Raw genomic sequence first — 17,528 nt, forward strand, 5'->3', positions numbered from 1 at the left:
AGCAGCCAGGTCTCCAACGTTGGCAAGCGCAGAGCTGACAACCTCCGTGTTCAGCGGCTCACTCTCTGGCGCGGCTCCAGGCCCCCTTCCTGCTCCTGACCCCTCTTCCGCGCCTGAGGGCATATCAGCAGTGCTTCAGGCTTTGCATCTAAGCAGAGACTTATAGCCACACTACCTTGTACCTGAATTCCAATGAGGACCACTGATCCAGGACCACTTGGGTCGAGATTGTACATAATCGGCAGGGCTGGAAAGGAAACTTAAATGCCATAACGTGTTGAATTGGACAGCAACCCCCTATCCTCATGTGATGACTGCAGAGGGAATGAGTGTGTCTACAGCAATATGGATCAGGGGATTACCAGCTGCGGGCGCATCGTCTGGCGCGCGTGCCCTCTCATTGGCCCGATCAGGCTCCGCTGGTCCTGCATTATCGACTGCCGGAGGCTCAAGTTTTGCGCTGTCACTGCCCTGACCAGTATTCCCCCCCTCTGCCCCTGGCAGAACGTCCGAGAGAAGATCCTGCCACAGCGGCCGCACCGGTGTCTGATCTGCCGCTGCGACCTGACGCGGTGTTACGGTCACCTGAGTCAAGAGAGCAGACAACCGTTTCATATTACAAAGCTGGTGACATGTCTTGTGTTTTCCGGCAGCGCCGCAGACCGCACAGAAAAGGGTGAGCGCACTCGTCAGCCTCAATTCCCAGCAAACCATCTTAATGCCTATCTTGTCAGGCCTGCAATGCATCTCAACCCGGTTTAATTAGTCCTGACAGGCTTGATTTCCTGACTTGCAAATTTTGCCCTGAATTGCACTTGGTTCATGTGAGCAAATGGAACGAGGCTGTCTTGCCCAGGCAGACAAGCACATGATGGTAGATGATTGGGTCTCAAAATAAGCTGGCACACATCAGATTATCATGCACATGACCTGATCTGGCAAGGTTACCTGATCCGGCACAGCTGCCTGATTTGGTGCTGTCGCCCACTCCGGCGGTGTTCCCTGATTCGGCGACGTCGCTTGATTTGGCACGGGCAATGCAGTTGCCTGATCTGGCGCTCGTTCTTGGGAGGAGGGAACGCCCGCAGCCGGGGGCGAGGCAGGCGCCAGAACAGGCGCGGTGTCTGAAGTCTGACTGGGGTTCTGTGATACGCTAGTGAGGCCCTTGCGCATCCAGCCGCCACTCGAAGCCTGCAGCTGCGCCTGTTCATAATAGTGATTGCTTCAAAATTCTGAGTACTACCGGTGGCATATTGCATATATATATGTGACAAATTTCAAATAGACTCCTAATCATCCTTGGTGACTGCCAATGATATGATTTTTCCTTCTCTCACTTCCTCACAATATGAACACATGATTTACAGGCAGCTCAGGGAGAAGTGACAATATATCGCCGTAGACGTGACAGCCTACGCTTGGAGCACTAGTGTACTGCTGCTTCCCAATAAGCTGTAAGAAGCACTTGGCTGGCGTGCTGAGGAAACAAAGTAATGTACAGAGTTCAAAGTGGACAATTACATGGAGATATTGAAAATTAAACAATCTATCTTTTGATGAGTACGCACCTGCTCTGCTGGCGGCACGTACTCCAGGCGAGGGCTGTGCAATACTTTCTTGGCCACATGAGCCCCAAAGTCCACCTCCGCAGCCTTCGCCTTCCTAGCGCTCCCAGCTTTGTCAGCCTCAGTCGCGCCTGCCCCACCAGGAAGAACAGTACAGTAAATGGCAATGCTTGGCACTTGGCACAAATTCCACAGGAAATATATCAATGAGCCTGACAGGACCCAAATACAAGGAACTCACGCAAGGAACTCCAAGATGCCTGTATCACGAGTGTCTCGACTCATGAGACTTACCCTGCAGATGCAGTCGGTAAAAGAAATACTGTAGTAGTCATTCTCAAACCCGCAATTAATAAATTTTTTTTGGCCAAAAAGGGCGGACAAAATAAGACCACATCTCCCAAAATAGAAAACCCATGATAATATTGAGACCAGTTTCGGAAAGCACTTAATAAGCCCAATCCAATGGAACATGACCCTGGTATAATTGAAGTCAGGAAGACCCCTAAAATTTGCTTTGAATAGTGTTAGGCACCGCCGGGGATGCGGGTTTCAGAATGAGCACAAAAGTAATAGTGAAGCAGCAGTGTCTGGACAAGTTGCCGCACCCTGTTGCGCTGGTAAGGGCGCAGCATCTGCATGGGCTGTCTCCTGCGCAGGAGCAGCCTTCTTCTTGACGCGCCAGCCGCCGAAAGAGGCTGATGCCGGTGCAGCTGCCGGTGTTGCCGCCTGTTCTGGCACCGCCGCCTGCATTGCAATGCAAATTGCCGATCACTGAATGATTGCTGAGCAGCACAGCACAGGCACCGCACATGGTTGGTGGAAGTTGAAGCCTGGGTTGTTTATATGAGTCTCTACTCCTCACAACAGGCGAACAAGCACATTTAGGCCCAAAGACGGCCATGTGCAATCTGGCGCATGAATTCAGCAAGCCAGATTCCCTGACCCTTATGCTGCCCGCGAACAGTAGTTCCACAAGCAGAAAAAAAGTAATGGTGCAGTTGCCTCTTCTGGCGTGGCTGCAGTCTGAGGCGTTGCCTCTTCCGGCACTGCCGCTGTTGCCTGTTCTGGCATGGCGGCAGGAGGCGTTCCCTCTTTTGGAGTGAAAGCGGGCTGCTGTGGCGTTGCCTCCGCCTTTGCTGCTGACAGGTCAGGACCTGCGGGCTGCGTGCCTTCCAGCTGTGTGTGCTGCGGCTCTGTGGCGGCAGCGACAGGGGCTTCCTCCTGCACATGATAACTTCAAGAATTTTGGCGGGCTCAAAACAATCTCCTTGCCTCTCGGAAGGGTGGGCAACCTGAGCAATCGATGGCTCATAGGTATTGCTACTTCCGGCGCAGTGTGCATATGATGCAGCATGCCTGCAGCTGACCCGGATTCGTGCATATGTTGGGACATAATTCTCCACATTTCAACCCTTGCCATCAAAACAAGTGGCGCCCGCAGCGCCCGCGAGGCTAATTTTCCCTGATGGGTTTGTTGCTCATCACCCCTGATTTCTTTCGTATCCCCACATCTCAGGGGCGTTAATTATATATCTCCAATCGATCCAAGTGATCACTAAGGAAAACCGACTAGAAGTTGATTGGCCAAATTGTGCCTGAGTGAACGCACCTGCGGAGCGCTGATCCCCAGGGAGTCATTCTGAGTGTCAGCAAGGATGAACCTGGCGAAGGCAGGACGGCTGGACAGGTCGACGCGCGACGTCGGTGCCTCCTCCTCGCTGTCCGAACTGATCTCCGGCTTTCCCTCCGTCAAAACGGCCTCCAGCGTTCCCTCTCCCGACACGGCTGGTAGCGTTCCCTCCGTTGACGCGGCCGGTGCCGTTCCCTCCGCCGGCCTGAGTAGTGACTTTCCCTCTGCTGGACCCCCAATGCGCGGCGTTCCCTCTGCTGGACCCTCAATGCGCGGCGTTCCCTCTGCTGTGTCCGGACCGATCCGCGGCCTCTCCTCTGCTGATGTAATCTGTGGCGTTCCCGCTTCAGTGTTGGGACCAATCCGCGGCGTTCCCTCTGACGGCCCGGCCGGCGGCGGCGGCCGCAGCGAGAAGCTGCTGCCGCTCGGCCCCGCCTCGGCGCCGCCGCTCGCAGGATTCCCTCCAGCCAGAAGTTGATCGCCCAGTGACGGCTCTGCCAGCTGTGTTGCACCTGCAGATGTGCCACGCTCACATCAGCTCTGCTCTTCCGTGAATTCTTCTTGGAATAATTTCTTGTTTTTCCCCCGTTCACAGATACATATCGCCTGTGATGCTGGCACCAAACCTCTGCACATAAATTTTTATTACTGTGCATTTTGCTCTGTCTTCTGCTTACCACAGAACTCACATCTGGGCTCAAGCCAATCAAGCGCTGCATTAAAAATCCAGCTGCAGCATTTGATAACATAAAGGCCTGAGCATGACAGAGCAGAGTGAAAGTTGAAGCTGCAAAAAAGACAGTACTGCCGCAGATAAGAAAGACAATCACACAAGTCAATTAGTATCACGTGAAGCTGCGTTTGATGCCATCTGAAAATTGTGTCTGACCTGTTCCTTGAGCTCCAGCTCAGACTCACGCTAAAGCTGCAAAAAGTGGAGAAACATGACTAACCTTGCAAGGCGGTTTGGGGCGATTCCTCGATTGGCTGCAGCGGCATCTGCAGCGGCGCGCTTGGGGCGACGGAGGGAATGCCGGTGTTTGCCCGCAGCCTTACTGCGGATGAGTCATCCTTCGGCGGACTCATCACCTCCTGCTGCGACGCCGTCGTGGCACCTGCTTCACACCAGTGTTTAAATTTCAAATTTGAAGAGCTGGAAAGGCAGTTTTTGCCCGGAGCAGAGGTCAATTTGCCTCAAACAAGCCAGTGCACGCAAAAATCAGTGCAAGGACACCATTGAAGAAGTGCCATCTGCTGAATGTCCCTCACTAGCAAACAGGGCATCAAAGGGTGAGACCACTTTGAGACTCCATGTGGCAAACACTTCAAAGCATGGCGGACTCAGGTGCAAGCCCGGCGCTTCTTGCTGAGGACGCCATCACATGCAAGAATGCTCACTGCGAAGATGTGCCGACTCAAAAAATGAGCACCTGAGAGTGGGGGCAGCCAGATGCTGTCGCCTTCATCGTAGTCAAGGCCCAGGTTCCCCGTGGTTCTGGAGCGCGTGGGGGACCGGCTGGGGGGACCGCCGCCACCGTCGCCCGTAGTCGCGGATCGTGTGGGGGACCTTCCCGGGGGACCCGCCGCCAAACCAGGACCGCCTGCTGGCCAAAAAATCCATTCATGCCCCTTCACAATTCTTGCATTCAGCCTCAATATATTCAAACTTCTGATATATGAGCAGGACATAGGAGGGCCGCAGCATAAGATCCAAAATGGGGGACAGAGAACACGAAACAGAAAGAACAGGGAGGTACATGAGACCAGCATGGGAGCAAAAGCTCCCAGGCAGCAGACAGGTAGCCTCTTCTCACTTGAATGCTTAGTGAGATAGCAGAAGAGAGACTCTCGCATTGTCTGTCAAGCTGAAAAGACACACATGGCATGGCTAATATCAAATTATATTAATACGTGTGCAAGTGCTCACCGTGCATGGCTTCGGGACCTACAGCTGCAGCTTCTTCGGTGCCGGTGAGTCCTGCCTCCGGCGCTGGCAGCTCCACTTGGGTTGGCAGAAAAATCGCCGGCTGCAGTGCAATCACACTCTTCAGTACTAATTCGTAAAAATACCACCTCAGACTTCAATTAGAAAGTGGTGCTCATGTGCATGCGCAGTGACAACACGTGTTCGGAAGGACAATCTATGCGCTGGTTGTTAGATACTCAAATGATGAGCGTGTAAGTTGGTTGTTGAACTACCGTGATTATTTTAATGTATAATTAGGAACCACACAGCAAAGTTCAAGTATGCGAATCAAGGAACATGCCTCAAGGCTTGGGGTCAGAGGAGTTTTGGTTTGGTTGGAGCGGCGAGACTTGAATGACTGCCAACAGCAACTGCAGTATGTTCAGATATCTGGCAACTGCTACCAGCAGAATTGTTTGGTGCCACGGCAGAGGTTACCAAAGAGTACTGAGCAGTATTTAGCAGTCTTTAGTAACCCCTGTCAGACAAGGGCTGAAATCGGACTGCAAGGGACCGAGCAGTAGACCTTATTTCCAAATTTTCCAGAGGCACACAATATAAAGGGGGTCAATGATCGCAACATTGACTTGCACATGTCACTTGCAATAGCGTCAAGATTATTCCCACATGTACATAGAAGCCATAAGGACACCCGCCTTGCTTTGAAAACAACATACAATCCCTATCATTCCAACAGAAGACACATGCTTTGACCCGTTGAAGGCTTGTATTGGTGCTTTCAACTACAACCTTTATTTCAGTTCAAAACCCAAGGGGGGATATATCTACAGAAGGAGGTTGGCCTTAAAGCGTGAGACTTGGTATATCAAGTATCGGTATATCAGAGCAACTAAACCAGCCCCTATAGTCGTGCAGAATATACATTCCACATTCTTGCCAGTTCTTTGGATCACAGGCAAGTCCTACTTGAGTACAGAGAGGACAAAATCTAAATCTGAATATAGTTTAGCGCCCTTGTTCTATCGAGAGCACAGTTGCAATTGAGGTCTAATTGCCAAACAGCAGGTGACTGCTGACAGCAGCATGTAAATTGGACATTGAAGTACCTGTCAAGCCCACAGCACAGCATCCGCTAGCTGCTCTGATCTTTGCAGCGAGCTTTCCCGAAACAAGACCCCAGTTCTCTGCTTGTGCAGCTAATTTCACGAGGTGAGGACTGGTAAGGATCCCACACAACACCCAGCAAACGCTGCAACAGATGCCACTGTGTAAGACAGTGGCGAACTTTCTCCCCAGAACTAAACACTGTGTGATGATGATGATACCTGAAATGTGCCGACCTGAAACTTCCCCAGAGACAATGCTCCCAACCCCCATGAAACAACAAGTGCAATTGCGTTCCATGTCATAGTGGAAACTAGAAAAACAGGACTGCTTTTCAAGCAGCCGGGGTGAGAAAGCATTTGCAAAGTTGCTGTGAGCATGGTGAACATGCCCTGCCCAAAATGGAGCCACGTAGGCTGCCCTGTCATGAAAGCACTGTTGGGCATTCATTCGCCCTCAGCAGAATTGATCTGCAAAACTCATCTTACTTTTTACCCTCGACAACGTCGTAGCGCCCTAAATGATGCCATTGCAGTGCTTGAGGTCCGGCCTGAAAAGTGCGCTCGGTAGTTTTTGTTCCTTGTTTTGAGCCTCTGCAGGCTGAGATTTGCAGTACACAGCAGGAGATTGTATCGAGGGCTGCAATCAGCCCACCGGCGTGCTCTCAGGCTGCACCCCCTTGTTGCCCCAGAGCGAGTCCATCACGGCGTGGAAATCCGCAAAGCCGGGGCCGGCATCGGCCTCGCCGCGAGACGGCGAGCCGGCGCGCGCCACCGGCAGCTGCCGGCAGAGCCGGGGGGACTTCTGCGGCTGCGCCTCGTCGTCAAAGGAGCCGACGAAGATACCCTCCGACTCCTCAGAGCTGCGCACGCGCTTGGGCGAGGCCGAGGCGGCGCGGCCGGCGCCGGCCGGCGGCGAGCGCGCTGCGTGCTGGGGCCGGCCGGACTCGCCGCGCGCCGGCGACCGCGGCGCGCGCAGCTGCCACGCCGGGCCCGGCGACGTGCCCGGCACCGACAACTCGTCGGCGCTGCTCTCGTTGTTTGGCATTAAATTTGCGCGGTGCAGCGGGTGGCGGCTCGGGGGAATGCCCTTGGGCCGGCTGAGCGCGAGCTTGGGCTGCGGCAGCGCCTCGGAACAGAAGAGGCTCGAGCCAAGCGCGGCGTCGGTCGGCACGAACGCCTCCGGGATCGGCGCATCGAAGGGGAGGGAACAACGTTGGGAGACCGGGCTGGAACCGAGATTCGGCATGATCCAGTCCTGCAGGCTCGGCAGCCGCTCGGCGGAGCTGCGACGGAAGGCGGCCCAGTCGTGGAGCGAACCAACTTTCTGTATCGAGCCCGCGCGCTGCATCGACGGCTGCCGCGCAGCAGCGGCGCCGAAGGGCGAGGGAGTCAACGCCGCGAGGCCAGGGCGCGGCTGCGGCCAGTTTTGGCTCGGGTCGTCCCCGGGGGCGTCCCCTCCAGCGAAGGCCGAAAACGGCGACACCGAGTCGATTGATAACCCTTTGTTCGCCGAGCGCGCGGGGCGAGGAATGCCCTCTGACAGAGCGCTGACAGGGGGAATTAATGCGCTGTGGGAACGCTGAGGGGCGGCGGCTGCGCTGTCTTGGAAGGCGGTCCAGGCTTGGGTGGGGGACTGGCGGTGGAGATCAGGGGGACTGCGGTGGTGGGCGGTGGTGGGAGCGGGGGGTATGGAGGGGGGCCGCGGGGCGGCATGCGGGGGCAGCGGGCGGGAGGGGCGCCGCACCTGCTCGGCAGCTACACCGCGGCTTCCTGCAGCTTCCTCGCCGACCGCCGCCGCCGCCCCGGCCTCCGCCGCCGCTGCCCCCTCCCCGCCCTCTTCTTCCATCGCATCACCGATGCTCATGTACGCCTGATCAGGCAACCAGACATCCAGTCAGCACCTGACAAATATGTCACTTCGAAGGACATTGCCAATCTGCATGCTTTCTGCCCTCATTGTATAGCAAATCCTTTTGAGAAGATGTCAGGCACAATCTGAAAATCATGAAAAGAAACTGCAGCGGATGTCAGGAAATGTTTACAAAGGAATGGCATTGCGCACTCGTGCAGTCTGGCACAGCTGGTGATAGAACACACCTGAGTCGCATCTTGGGCAGGCAATCCCGTGCTTGGCCCCTGAGCTCGCTCTCCCTGTGCCTGACCCTGCAGGACATGATCCAAACAAGATCTCTGACGGCTGATCTAACAGATTCAAATGACAATCTACTGTGCATGAGCAGCTTTCAAGCACAGCAAGAGGTATTCGCTGCTTCTGCTGTACATGTCACTAGTTTGGGCATCAGAAGCAAGCAAGAGATCACATAAGGGACACATTTCAGTGAAGGGAGGAATGCGAAGGATGCCAGGTGTCACACCTGGGCATTCAGCGCGGCAGCAGCTTGGTCCACATCCATTTGGCAGCTGACATTGCCAAATCTGAGCGTGTCCCCGTTGTTGATGGAATATCGGTCCCCCGATTGCAGCCTCAACAGGCTGCTTCCCCGCTCTAGGAACGTCTGCATCACAATTGAAGGTGACGAGAACTGGACAAGGTTGCAGTTTTATGAGGAGTCATTTGAGCGGCCTTGGCAGACCTGACAAAGGGGAATGATGTTTTGCAAATAGCAACCTCATCTTATTGCACAGCACAAGGTACAAGATTGCCATGCAAGTACAAAGATACGCAGCCGGGGATGGGGATGGGACGTCGATGCCTCACCTTGTTTTTGCTGTTCATGTCCTTGACAAAACACAGCTCCCCTCCCTTCTCGACATCTGCGCGCGATGGCACCTTTAGAATACTGGCTTGAAGAATTATTATAGGTTTCAGTCCACGTTTCTCGAATAAGATAGTTCGCTGCAGTTGCTGAGTGGCACAGAATATAGAATCGTATTGACAGTGACGCTGGGAAAACTTACAAATGATGGCATGTGGAGACGATATCAAACTGCTGTCCAAAAAAAGTCCTGCAAATCAGCAGTAAATGATTAGCTGGCGATGGAAGGATCGATCATGAAAAGGAGAAAAGACTGTGTGTCCCAGCATCAGGAAGTCGGGATGCCGTCTCACCGCTCACAGTGCCATTTCTACTGTATTCCCCGCGCCACCGTTCGAGCCGCTCATCGTCCTTTTGGGGCTGACTGCCGCGACGCCCCACAATGTTTTGCCCTGTAGTATGCAGAAAAAGTCAACAGTAGTAACACTCCGCCGGAGCAGCACGCGATCATCACCAATTCTGTGCTAGCGTAACGCTCAATCTCGAAACACTGAAAGACACGGAAAATCTCTTGCTGCAAGTTCCACACAATACGGGTGCACCAGGAAGGAAGGATCGGGGATGGCATCGATAGCATAATCACGTTCCCGCCAAGACCAAATATAGGCAGTCGTTGCCATCCCATCTGTATAAATGTAAGCTTGCAAAGACCCTACCTGTGTGAAGTGGATGCAGCTCTGACTGCCCTTCGGGATACGACATTCTGAGGCTCCCAACCTGCAACCCATGGCAACAACAAGGTCAAAACAAGATCTACTGAGTGCCATGGCTGTAAAGGCGGAGTAGACCCCTGCATGACACTACATGGGCATGCAAGTTGCCGTTTGGGAAATCTAGGCACTGTGGTGCTCGCCAGGAGCCTGGCATTGGACCATCATAAAAGAAGACATTACAAGTCCAACACCCGCGTGGTTCCATGCTGAGAGTTCCATAGTAGGACCGACCTGGATAGCTTCTTCTTGTTCATCGTCGGCAATGTCCTCGGGGCCCCAGTCTAGGGCCTGTGTAGTGTCCATCCCTCGGTCCTCAATAGACCTTTTACAACCTCAGTCAAGGTCTACTACCTCTCTCACCATAACAATTCTCTGTTCAGCACAACTGCAAGCTTGGTTCGGAATCTCACGCAACTATCGGAGGTGTGTGGCGTCATACAGTTTTTGTCAATCACGAAGATTGATCGCATCATGACACGAGAAAAAGTGAAAAACCTGTCATCCGGCGTTCCCTTTTAATAGCGGGAATCACAAGTTTTACACAATTTTTACTTGATCTGGAGGGATTCAGGACTTGAAGGACAGCTGTGGATGAATGTTTGTTTTCGTGATCGTTGTCATGTCATGTCCGTGCGGGCCAGCGTCACGACGAGTGACTGCTTCTAAATTTACTTCTTAAACTTGTGGCCAAGGCGCCCTAGCAGCTGACCTCCTGCGTGAATGCTGTGGCGATTAACCGATTGTGTCGCAGTAAATGGCCTGGATCGATTAGTACTAGCTCAAATTACAGCCATAGTCCCGCATCAGCATCTCCTTATGTCTCGATGGCTCAGATCGGCCCCTCGCCTCTGACTGACGCAGGGTGCGAGTTTATACTACATACATTCCAGCATTTATACGGTTCTCATTATGTGGCTCACATGATCCTCTTTCATCTGACAGGTTGGAGCACCAGACCCTCAGAGATGTGCCACCGAAGGCAAGATCCCTGCTGAACCAAGACTGATGTTCCTGCATGCAACTGCCTTTGCTCACCTAAGAACATCCTGCAAGAGCGGAACAATCAATGTAACCCTGAACACAAAATTGCCAAAGCAGCGGCATATGTACTGCTTGTACTGCTGAGGCTGCGCAAGATGTTTGTCTGTGCTGTGTCACAGGATGTCTTGAAGGCAGCTAGGGGATGGAAGGCATGTGGCATTGATCGCTCAGTATGGATCTTTATTCTTGCCCATGGCTGCCTCTTGGCCCTTCTCCTCCTCTCAGACTCTGACCTGTCACGGCATGCAACAGGTATTCAACCACCCCTTTGCCACACCCATTCAATCCTCCCCAAGGATGCAGTTGATGATTTCTCTCTCAGAGACCTTCGTGATTAAATACCTGTTCCAGATTTCTCCAGAAGGCAAGGCCTCTTTGTTTTCCAGCGTGAGTTGCGGCTGCTTTGATTATATACCTAAATAGTAGTAGTATGCAGACACACATAGTGGGGTGGGATTATCAAGGGCGGAAGATTGAATAGAATTTTCAATTAATATATGCAGGTGCATTGTCGCCTGGCAGCACACTTATAACATGGGATCGTGCCTACGTGGCGTTAGTCACCGCCAGCCTGGGGCTGCATGCGTTCCTGTTCAGGCGCCTGTACCGCTCTGACCCCGGCTGGGTCAAACCAGGGGGTGGCCCTGGGGTGGAGGAGGGAATGCCACGGCACAAGTGCCCCCATTGCGGCGCATACCCCCCTGAGCGCTCCAGGCATGACTTCAACACGGGTGCGTCCCCATGTGCTGATCATCAGTCTTGCAGTCAAAAATGAAATGAGCATGAAAGGGTTGTCGTATCCGGTCAGTAGAGCCTTACAAGTAGGCGCATGTGAAATTGTGTGAAAGCACACAAGCACCTGTCACCGCCAGTTGTGATAAGCAAAGATCAGCTCTGAAACGCTGCAATCCCGACTCCATTTCTTGCCTGCGCACAGACTTCTCATTGCATTTGATGAATGTGCAATCCTTAGACATTGAAAAGGATTGCATACATGTCAGCAGAAGATTCAGGTAGAGGGATGGGATAGTTGGTTGACACAGGGCTGAGGTGCAAATGCTGTTCTGCAGGTCAGTGCGTTGCCAAGTTTGATCACTTCTGCCCGCTGATTGCCACCTCTGTAGGAGACCTCAACCACAGCCTGTTCTGGTGTGTGCGAATTCCTGATGTCCCCTTGGCAAATTGCATACTCTGAGCCTGATCACCTGCCATGCATGTATCTCACCTCTGCCTTGACCCATCTCTGGTGGCATTACTGCCTAGGACACTCATGCATGCATCTGGTCATGCCAGCATCGCTTCCTCTTAATAATTATGGACTCAACTTCACCTCTGGCTAAAGTCATTTCTGCCGGCATGGGTGTCAGTCCTGGAAACGCCTACAAGCATCTGATCATGTCAGCACTGGTCTTCCCAGGATACACAGAGGCGCAGCCCAGAGGCTTTGCGTGTCATGCTCTGTTGCAGGCATTTAGAAGTAAAAATTGTTTGAGACATCATAATCTAGACGTCTTTCATCAGCTGTGAGATTGCCTTGTTGGGCTTGTGCAGGTTCTACTGTGCCTTCCAGGCTTTTCTGATAGCGTGGGCTTGGACCGTAGCTCTGGATGCAGTCATTCCATGCCTCTACGGCAGCAGACCTGAGACGGTGAGCCCTATTCCCCTTCAACGTCTCAAAATCAAAATCAAAATCAAAATCAAAATCACTGTCATCGCCTGACATCATAATGCTTATAGATGCTTGTAAGGGAAAACCGGTCCGGGACAGGTATTTGGTAGAGAAAGTCAATCGGGAAAGTGCAAGGAGGTGCTTTCTGCGCTATTTGGAATAACAGCTCGTCATGGCCGCCAAAAATACTGCAGGAGGAGGTCTTGAGAAAGATGCCCATAGTCAATCACTGCTGGGAGGGATTTTGAGCCTTGATTGGCTAGAACATGTGTGCGACAAAAGTCCAGTTTAGAGACCTCACTCTTTTTAAAAGATCTGTTCATATTCTTTTCGTTCCTTGATTTCACCAGTATTGGTTCATTGAACTCTTTGCCATACAGCCCTGCTGTGATGGGCTGTCACCTCTGATTTTTAGATGTTCATATCTCTTATGGATTAGGGTGAAGGGCTTGGGTAGTTCTAAACACAAAGAATCCTAGGAGTGATCTTTCTACGTGTAATTTTCTGGCCTTTAGCAACCGGATGACCTCCAGGTGGGGTTCCCTATTACAGTACTTAGAGCAGGTATTTGCAAAAGGCAAGCCTGGCTCGGTCAATGAGGCACCACAATCATTTGAGTATTGAAAGAAAGGACATGGTACCATCACCTGCACTCATAGTTGCACCATACGGATTCGGCCATTCTTCATACGGTGAATATTCGGTCGTATATTCGGTGTTTTGGGCCAAAATAGGCCTTTTGTGACCGTTTTCCGTATTTATTATACCGTATGACCGTATATTTGGCCGTATATACTGTCCCCAAAAAGTGTTCTGACCGAATGGTGCAACTATGCCTGCACTTGAGCAGGAGAGTCGGAAATGCGGTTAAGCATCTCCTGTGCTGTGTGCAGGCTGCCTGCTGGCTGCTGGTGGCAGCGGCTCTGGGGCTGGTGCCGCTGTTCAACTTTTTTGCCGGGCTGGCTCTGCTGCATGGCTATCTGGCCGCCAGCGGGCGCACCAGCTTTGAGATCTGCAAGGGAGCCAAGGTGTGCCCCATTTGGTGTACAGAGGCATTTTAAGGTTGGCAGGCAGGGAGTAATATCAATGACAATAGTTACTACAATTTAGAGACCTTCTGGGAGCCACCTCAGGGCCACCTTGTTGGTCTTGTAGGCAGTCTGTCACTGCCCCTCTTCATATCACAACCTTCTCATATGTCTAAATTCCGTCAAAACTTTGGCAATCCAAATACTGCTCTGGCCCAAAATTGCTTGCAAACATGGTGGTGCAGGACCAAATTGCTCCGAGTACTTTCTCCTAATTGACATTCAGAAGGCACTCAATAGCTAGCTGCATGGCTCTGCTTGCGCATAATCTCTTAGTGCACCTTCGTACATTCTTGCTGCACTGGCATAATATAAAAATCCCGTGCACGAGAACAGAGAGGTCACCAACGGTTACAGCCGGCACTGCTGTCTCTGCTGGACGTACTAATGTGTCACGCCTCAAGGAAATGATCAGAGACACTTGATTTGAATAGTAACGCGTATCATCCTCATATGTTCACTGTCGCTCAGTATTCAGGAAGCCATTGCAGGAGTTGAGTGCTTGCAGAAACAGCACAGCTTCTGGTCGAGAAAAACCCACGTACACAAGAGCTAATCTGGAGTTGCATGCATGCTGCCGCAGGTGGAATATTTGAAGCCTTACTATGACAGCTACAAGGGCCCGGCGCAGTTTGGTCTGACTGCCAAGGGGCTTGGATCGCTGCTGAGGGAGTTGAGGAAAGGGAACGCCCCGCCGGCGCCCTACAGCCTGGGAGCTGCCGAGAACCTGAATATGTTTTTCTTCGGAAAAAAGCCCCATTTGTACAAACGGACTCACTGTGTCCAGGCTGCTGTCTGATGGCACTGTTTTTGTATGCACTAGCTATCGAGAAGGTACGAGATTGCGTATACTGCTGCTAGGCATTTGCAAATTTTTGTATAAATTCTGAAGATCTGATGCCTATAGCTGACAGCCTGTTTGCTAGTACAAACTCAGATGCTGCAGGGGTTTCATTTATTTTTGGTCTCTGTTCTGGTACAGCATTTTTCAGGTAAGTAAGGGGTTTGTCAGACATTTACTGGCTTGGCTGTGATGCTGAGAAAGGGCACCCAAAACGAGGAAGGGTCCTGCTTGTGCATGCCCCCAAAACACAGCGTACTGCCTTGCAACTAACAGAAAATGCAGGTGAATGTTTACAATTGTCAGAAGCTGCCTCTCTCATCTGAGCTGCTTCTCTTTGCACCAGTACTCAACAGCAAATAACATCTTGCCAATGTAGTCCTGTGGCATCAAGCTCGGTATAACGTGTACCAGTAGACGCAAGCGCCCTTTACCTTTTTCAGTCACAAAGAACCAGCATTTCAAGGCCACGGCGAGAAAGTCATAATGATGAAAACAATTGAGAAAAGCCACTGCTCGGGCACATGGAACCGCATGCATCAAGCTGCCTTCACCGCTGTTTGCACAGTGTAAGATTGCAATCTGAAGCAGCTGCAGACACAGCAACTGGCCCCATGTAACACCGCTTTAATGCAGCAGCTACCTTGCAGCTGCTGCAGTAAAAGCCAGCATGCTTTTTGGCTGTACCATTCTGTGCGACAAGAGATGTGCACTGTTTTCTCAAGAGTGCAAGCTAATTACTCAGGAGCTAACTACTCAGGCACGAGGAAATTCGTCTATGCGGCTGCAGTCATAGCAATTGACCCTGTTGCCGGGCCCTTCTTTGAAACAACGGTTGTGCAGCTGTTGCGGTTGAGTTCGCCCCTGCGCCACTCTCCATTGTAGACCGTGCCCTTTGCTGTCGTCATAATCCCCCGGCCGTGCCGCAACCCTTTCTCAAATTTCCCAATGTAAGTCGCCCAGTTTGTATATCTCAGTGCCCCCAGATCGTGGAAATCCCCCTGTCAGCCAGTCAATCAGTTGGTTGATCAGTCATTTCTGCTCGATTAGTCATGTTTTGTGTGAGTGAGTGACTCACTCCGTCAAGTCAATCAGGTAGCACGCCACATCCGAAGTCTGGCATGTAAAGCAGAAGGAAGCAACCAAGTGTTTTGCAATAACTTTAGAGTTGATCAGCTGCATGGCAGGTGGCCTCTGTCCAGCGCGCACAGTGAGTGCATGCATAGACAAAGTACAGAGTCTCCAGTAAATTAATGTTGCCAAAATGCCCCATGACCAGGAAAATAGGAAAGTGATACCACACCTGGGATAATGCTTCCAGTGTATGCGCTGCCGTCCGGGAAGTCTACGGACCCTGCTCCATGCAGCAGCCCGTTACGGAACGTGCCCGTAGCCGCGCTGCCGTCGCCGTAGCGGTAGCTGCCGCGGCCGTTTGGCTTGTCGCTCGCAAAATTACCCCAGTAGAAACCTCCGCCGGAATAGTTCATCTCCCCCAAACCCTCTTTCATGTTCTGCTTCCACTGTCCAGTGTACACCACATCCTGCGCATGACACAGCCTTCAGTCGAATTACTGATACATATTCGTGCACATTTAGGTGGCGCCTTCTGGCATATTACAGCATGAGCTCTGGATGTCTGGGATATGGTGCTTCTCAACAATTACCACGGCAGAGCAAGCAGTGCCTGTGACAAATGAGAGCATTCCCAAGCATCCTAATTGCACTCAACACGTGCGCAATGATCGCCATGATCGCAGGTCAGCAATCCCAAAGTCGAAGGCCATATGGCATACACGCGGGGCTTCTGCAGCCGCATCTGCAGTGCCTACAAAGGTCTGCAGCCTAGTGTAATTTTGGGCCATAGATGCTTTATGCTGTGTGCAGAAGATTTGTAGTATTGCAGCGGCCGCTGCTGCAACCAAGATACTTGCCGTGCTGTGTATTCAAGGACTCACCAGGTTTCAGAACAAAAAGACTGGGGCTAACCAATGTTGGGCAGGGTTGTTGATGCTAGCAAGAAAAGAAACATCACCTTTTCGGTCCGGTAGCAGCCAAAGCCGTGCCGCATGCCACTCAGGAAGCCGCCTTCATAGGAGTCTCCATTTGGGTAAGTCTCCCGGCCCTGGCCGCAGATCTGGTCGTTTGCCCACTCGCCCTCATAGCTGTAGTCATTTACCTGCCGGCAGATTCCGATGCCATGCCTCTTTCCACCCTGCACCCACATTTCAGGAAATAAACTTACCTTTTTTGCAGGCCTGGGCATGTTCATGTGCATGCTGCCTAAGTTGCACTGGCTTTTCGTCAGCAAGTTTTGTCAAGAAATGCTGGAATGGGCTTGCTGGTCAGCTGAGCAGAGCACGCTTCAAAGGCATGCATGCATTCTATGCCACTGTGGGTGGAATGCTGCACAAGGCGGTAGCTTAGGACAGTGGAAAGAGCCCTCCACAGCTCAACCATGTAGCACATCTGCAAAAGCTGTTGGGCACAGTAAAAAATGGCGCAAACAATGGCGGAATCTGCTGCCGCACCTTGAAGCCTCCGATATAAGCGCCGCCATTTGCGCACAGCTGCTCTCCTTGCGTTACCTCGTCTTGCACCTCAGCCGATGCTTCTTTCCCGCCAGCTTCCCCAGCTTCTCCTGGTTTCTCCTCCTGCCCAGCTTCCTCTGGCTTCTCACCGCCAGCGCTGGCATCAGCTGTATTCTTGCCCTCTGTGCTCTTTGTGTCCAGCAGAGGTGAGTCATCTCTGGTCACCCTGGTTGACTCGTGCACGGCTGCCTTTTGTGCGGCTGCATGCAGCTTCCGGGCAGCTTCCAGCATGCTGTGCGCAGCTTCCGCCTTGGAATCCTCTTCGATGACCCAGCAGGGGTAGGAACCCTCAAGAGGCTGTATCATTCATAAGGCTAAAGTCAGCGACAGTAGATGAAATGACTTCACCCTGAAACAGCCAATCTAACACTATTTCATATTTTCCCTGTTGTGCAAGATTCTTGGTGTTGTGCCTGCTACTCGTCAGGGACAAGAACCAGCACAAACCAACAGGAAAAAGCCTGCATCTAGAAAGATTCAATGCCAAGGCTACGGAAGCGGACCAGCAGACAGAGTATGTGATTCTGCACTGCACTCTCTGATCAGGCTGCTAAAGGGACTTAGACCCTTGCCGTGTTCA

General features: G+C 52.2%; 4 protein-coding genes across 4 annotated transcripts; 1 reads left to right on the forward strand and 3 right to left on the reverse strand.

The window, feature by feature from the left end:
* Positions 1-5,904: 5,904 nt before the first annotated feature.
* Positions 5,905-6,803, reverse strand: COCSUDRAFT_33438 (hypothetical protein). Its single transcript, XM_005646617.1, has one exon. The coding sequence runs from the start codon at positions 6,677-6,679 to the stop codon at positions 6,173-6,175; it is 507 nt and encodes a 168-aa protein (XP_005646674.1). The 5' UTR covers positions 6,680-6,803; the 3' UTR covers positions 5,905-6,172.
* Positions 6,804-6,874: 71 nt separating this feature from the next.
* Positions 6,875-10,024, reverse strand: COCSUDRAFT_42516 (hypothetical protein; the record flags this gene model as incomplete). The annotated part of the gene is made up of 6 exons (XM_005646618.1): positions 6,875-8,101; positions 8,607-8,747; positions 8,951-9,006; positions 9,302-9,400; positions 9,665-9,725; positions 9,953-10,024. 6 exons carry the CDS (start codon positions 10,022-10,024, stop codon positions 6,875-6,877), a joined length of 1,656 nt encoding a protein of 551 aa, XP_005646675.1.
* A 521-nt stretch (positions 10,025-10,545) lies between these two features.
* COCSUDRAFT_42517 (hypothetical protein) lies at positions 10,546-14,318 on the forward strand (the record flags this gene model as incomplete). Its single annotated transcript, XM_005646619.1, has 6 exons — positions 10,546-10,583; positions 11,285-11,493; positions 11,833-11,911; positions 12,314-12,410; positions 13,325-13,459; positions 14,103-14,318. The coding sequence occupies 6 exons, from the start codon at positions 10,546-10,548 to the stop codon at positions 14,316-14,318; spliced, it is 774 nt and encodes a 257-aa protein (XP_005646676.1).
* An 818-nt stretch (positions 14,319-15,136) lies between these two features.
* COCSUDRAFT_42518 (histone H3 K4-specific methyltransferase SET7/9 N-terminal domain-containing protein) lies at positions 15,137-17,179 on the reverse strand (the record flags this gene model as incomplete). Its single annotated transcript, XM_005646620.1, has 4 exons — positions 15,137-15,361; positions 15,659-15,901; positions 16,393-16,572; positions 16,889-17,179. 4 exons carry the CDS (start codon positions 17,177-17,179, stop codon positions 15,137-15,139), a joined length of 939 nt encoding a protein of 312 aa, XP_005646677.1.
* Positions 17,180-17,528: the final 349 nt, after the last annotated feature.

Source organism: Coccomyxa subellipsoidea (assembly GCF_000258705.1).
Source record: "Coccomyxa subellipsoidea C-169, whole genome shotgun sequence".
Taxonomy (NCBI): domain Eukaryota; kingdom Viridiplantae; phylum Chlorophyta; class Trebouxiophyceae; family Coccomyxaceae; genus Coccomyxa; species Coccomyxa subellipsoidea.

What these genes read in the sequence shown, in the direction of transcription:
- COCSUDRAFT_33438 (XM_005646617.1), bottom strand. Translation starts at nt 6,679, where the DNA reads ATGAATGCCCAACAGTGCTTTCATGACAGGGCAGCCTACGTGGCTCCA.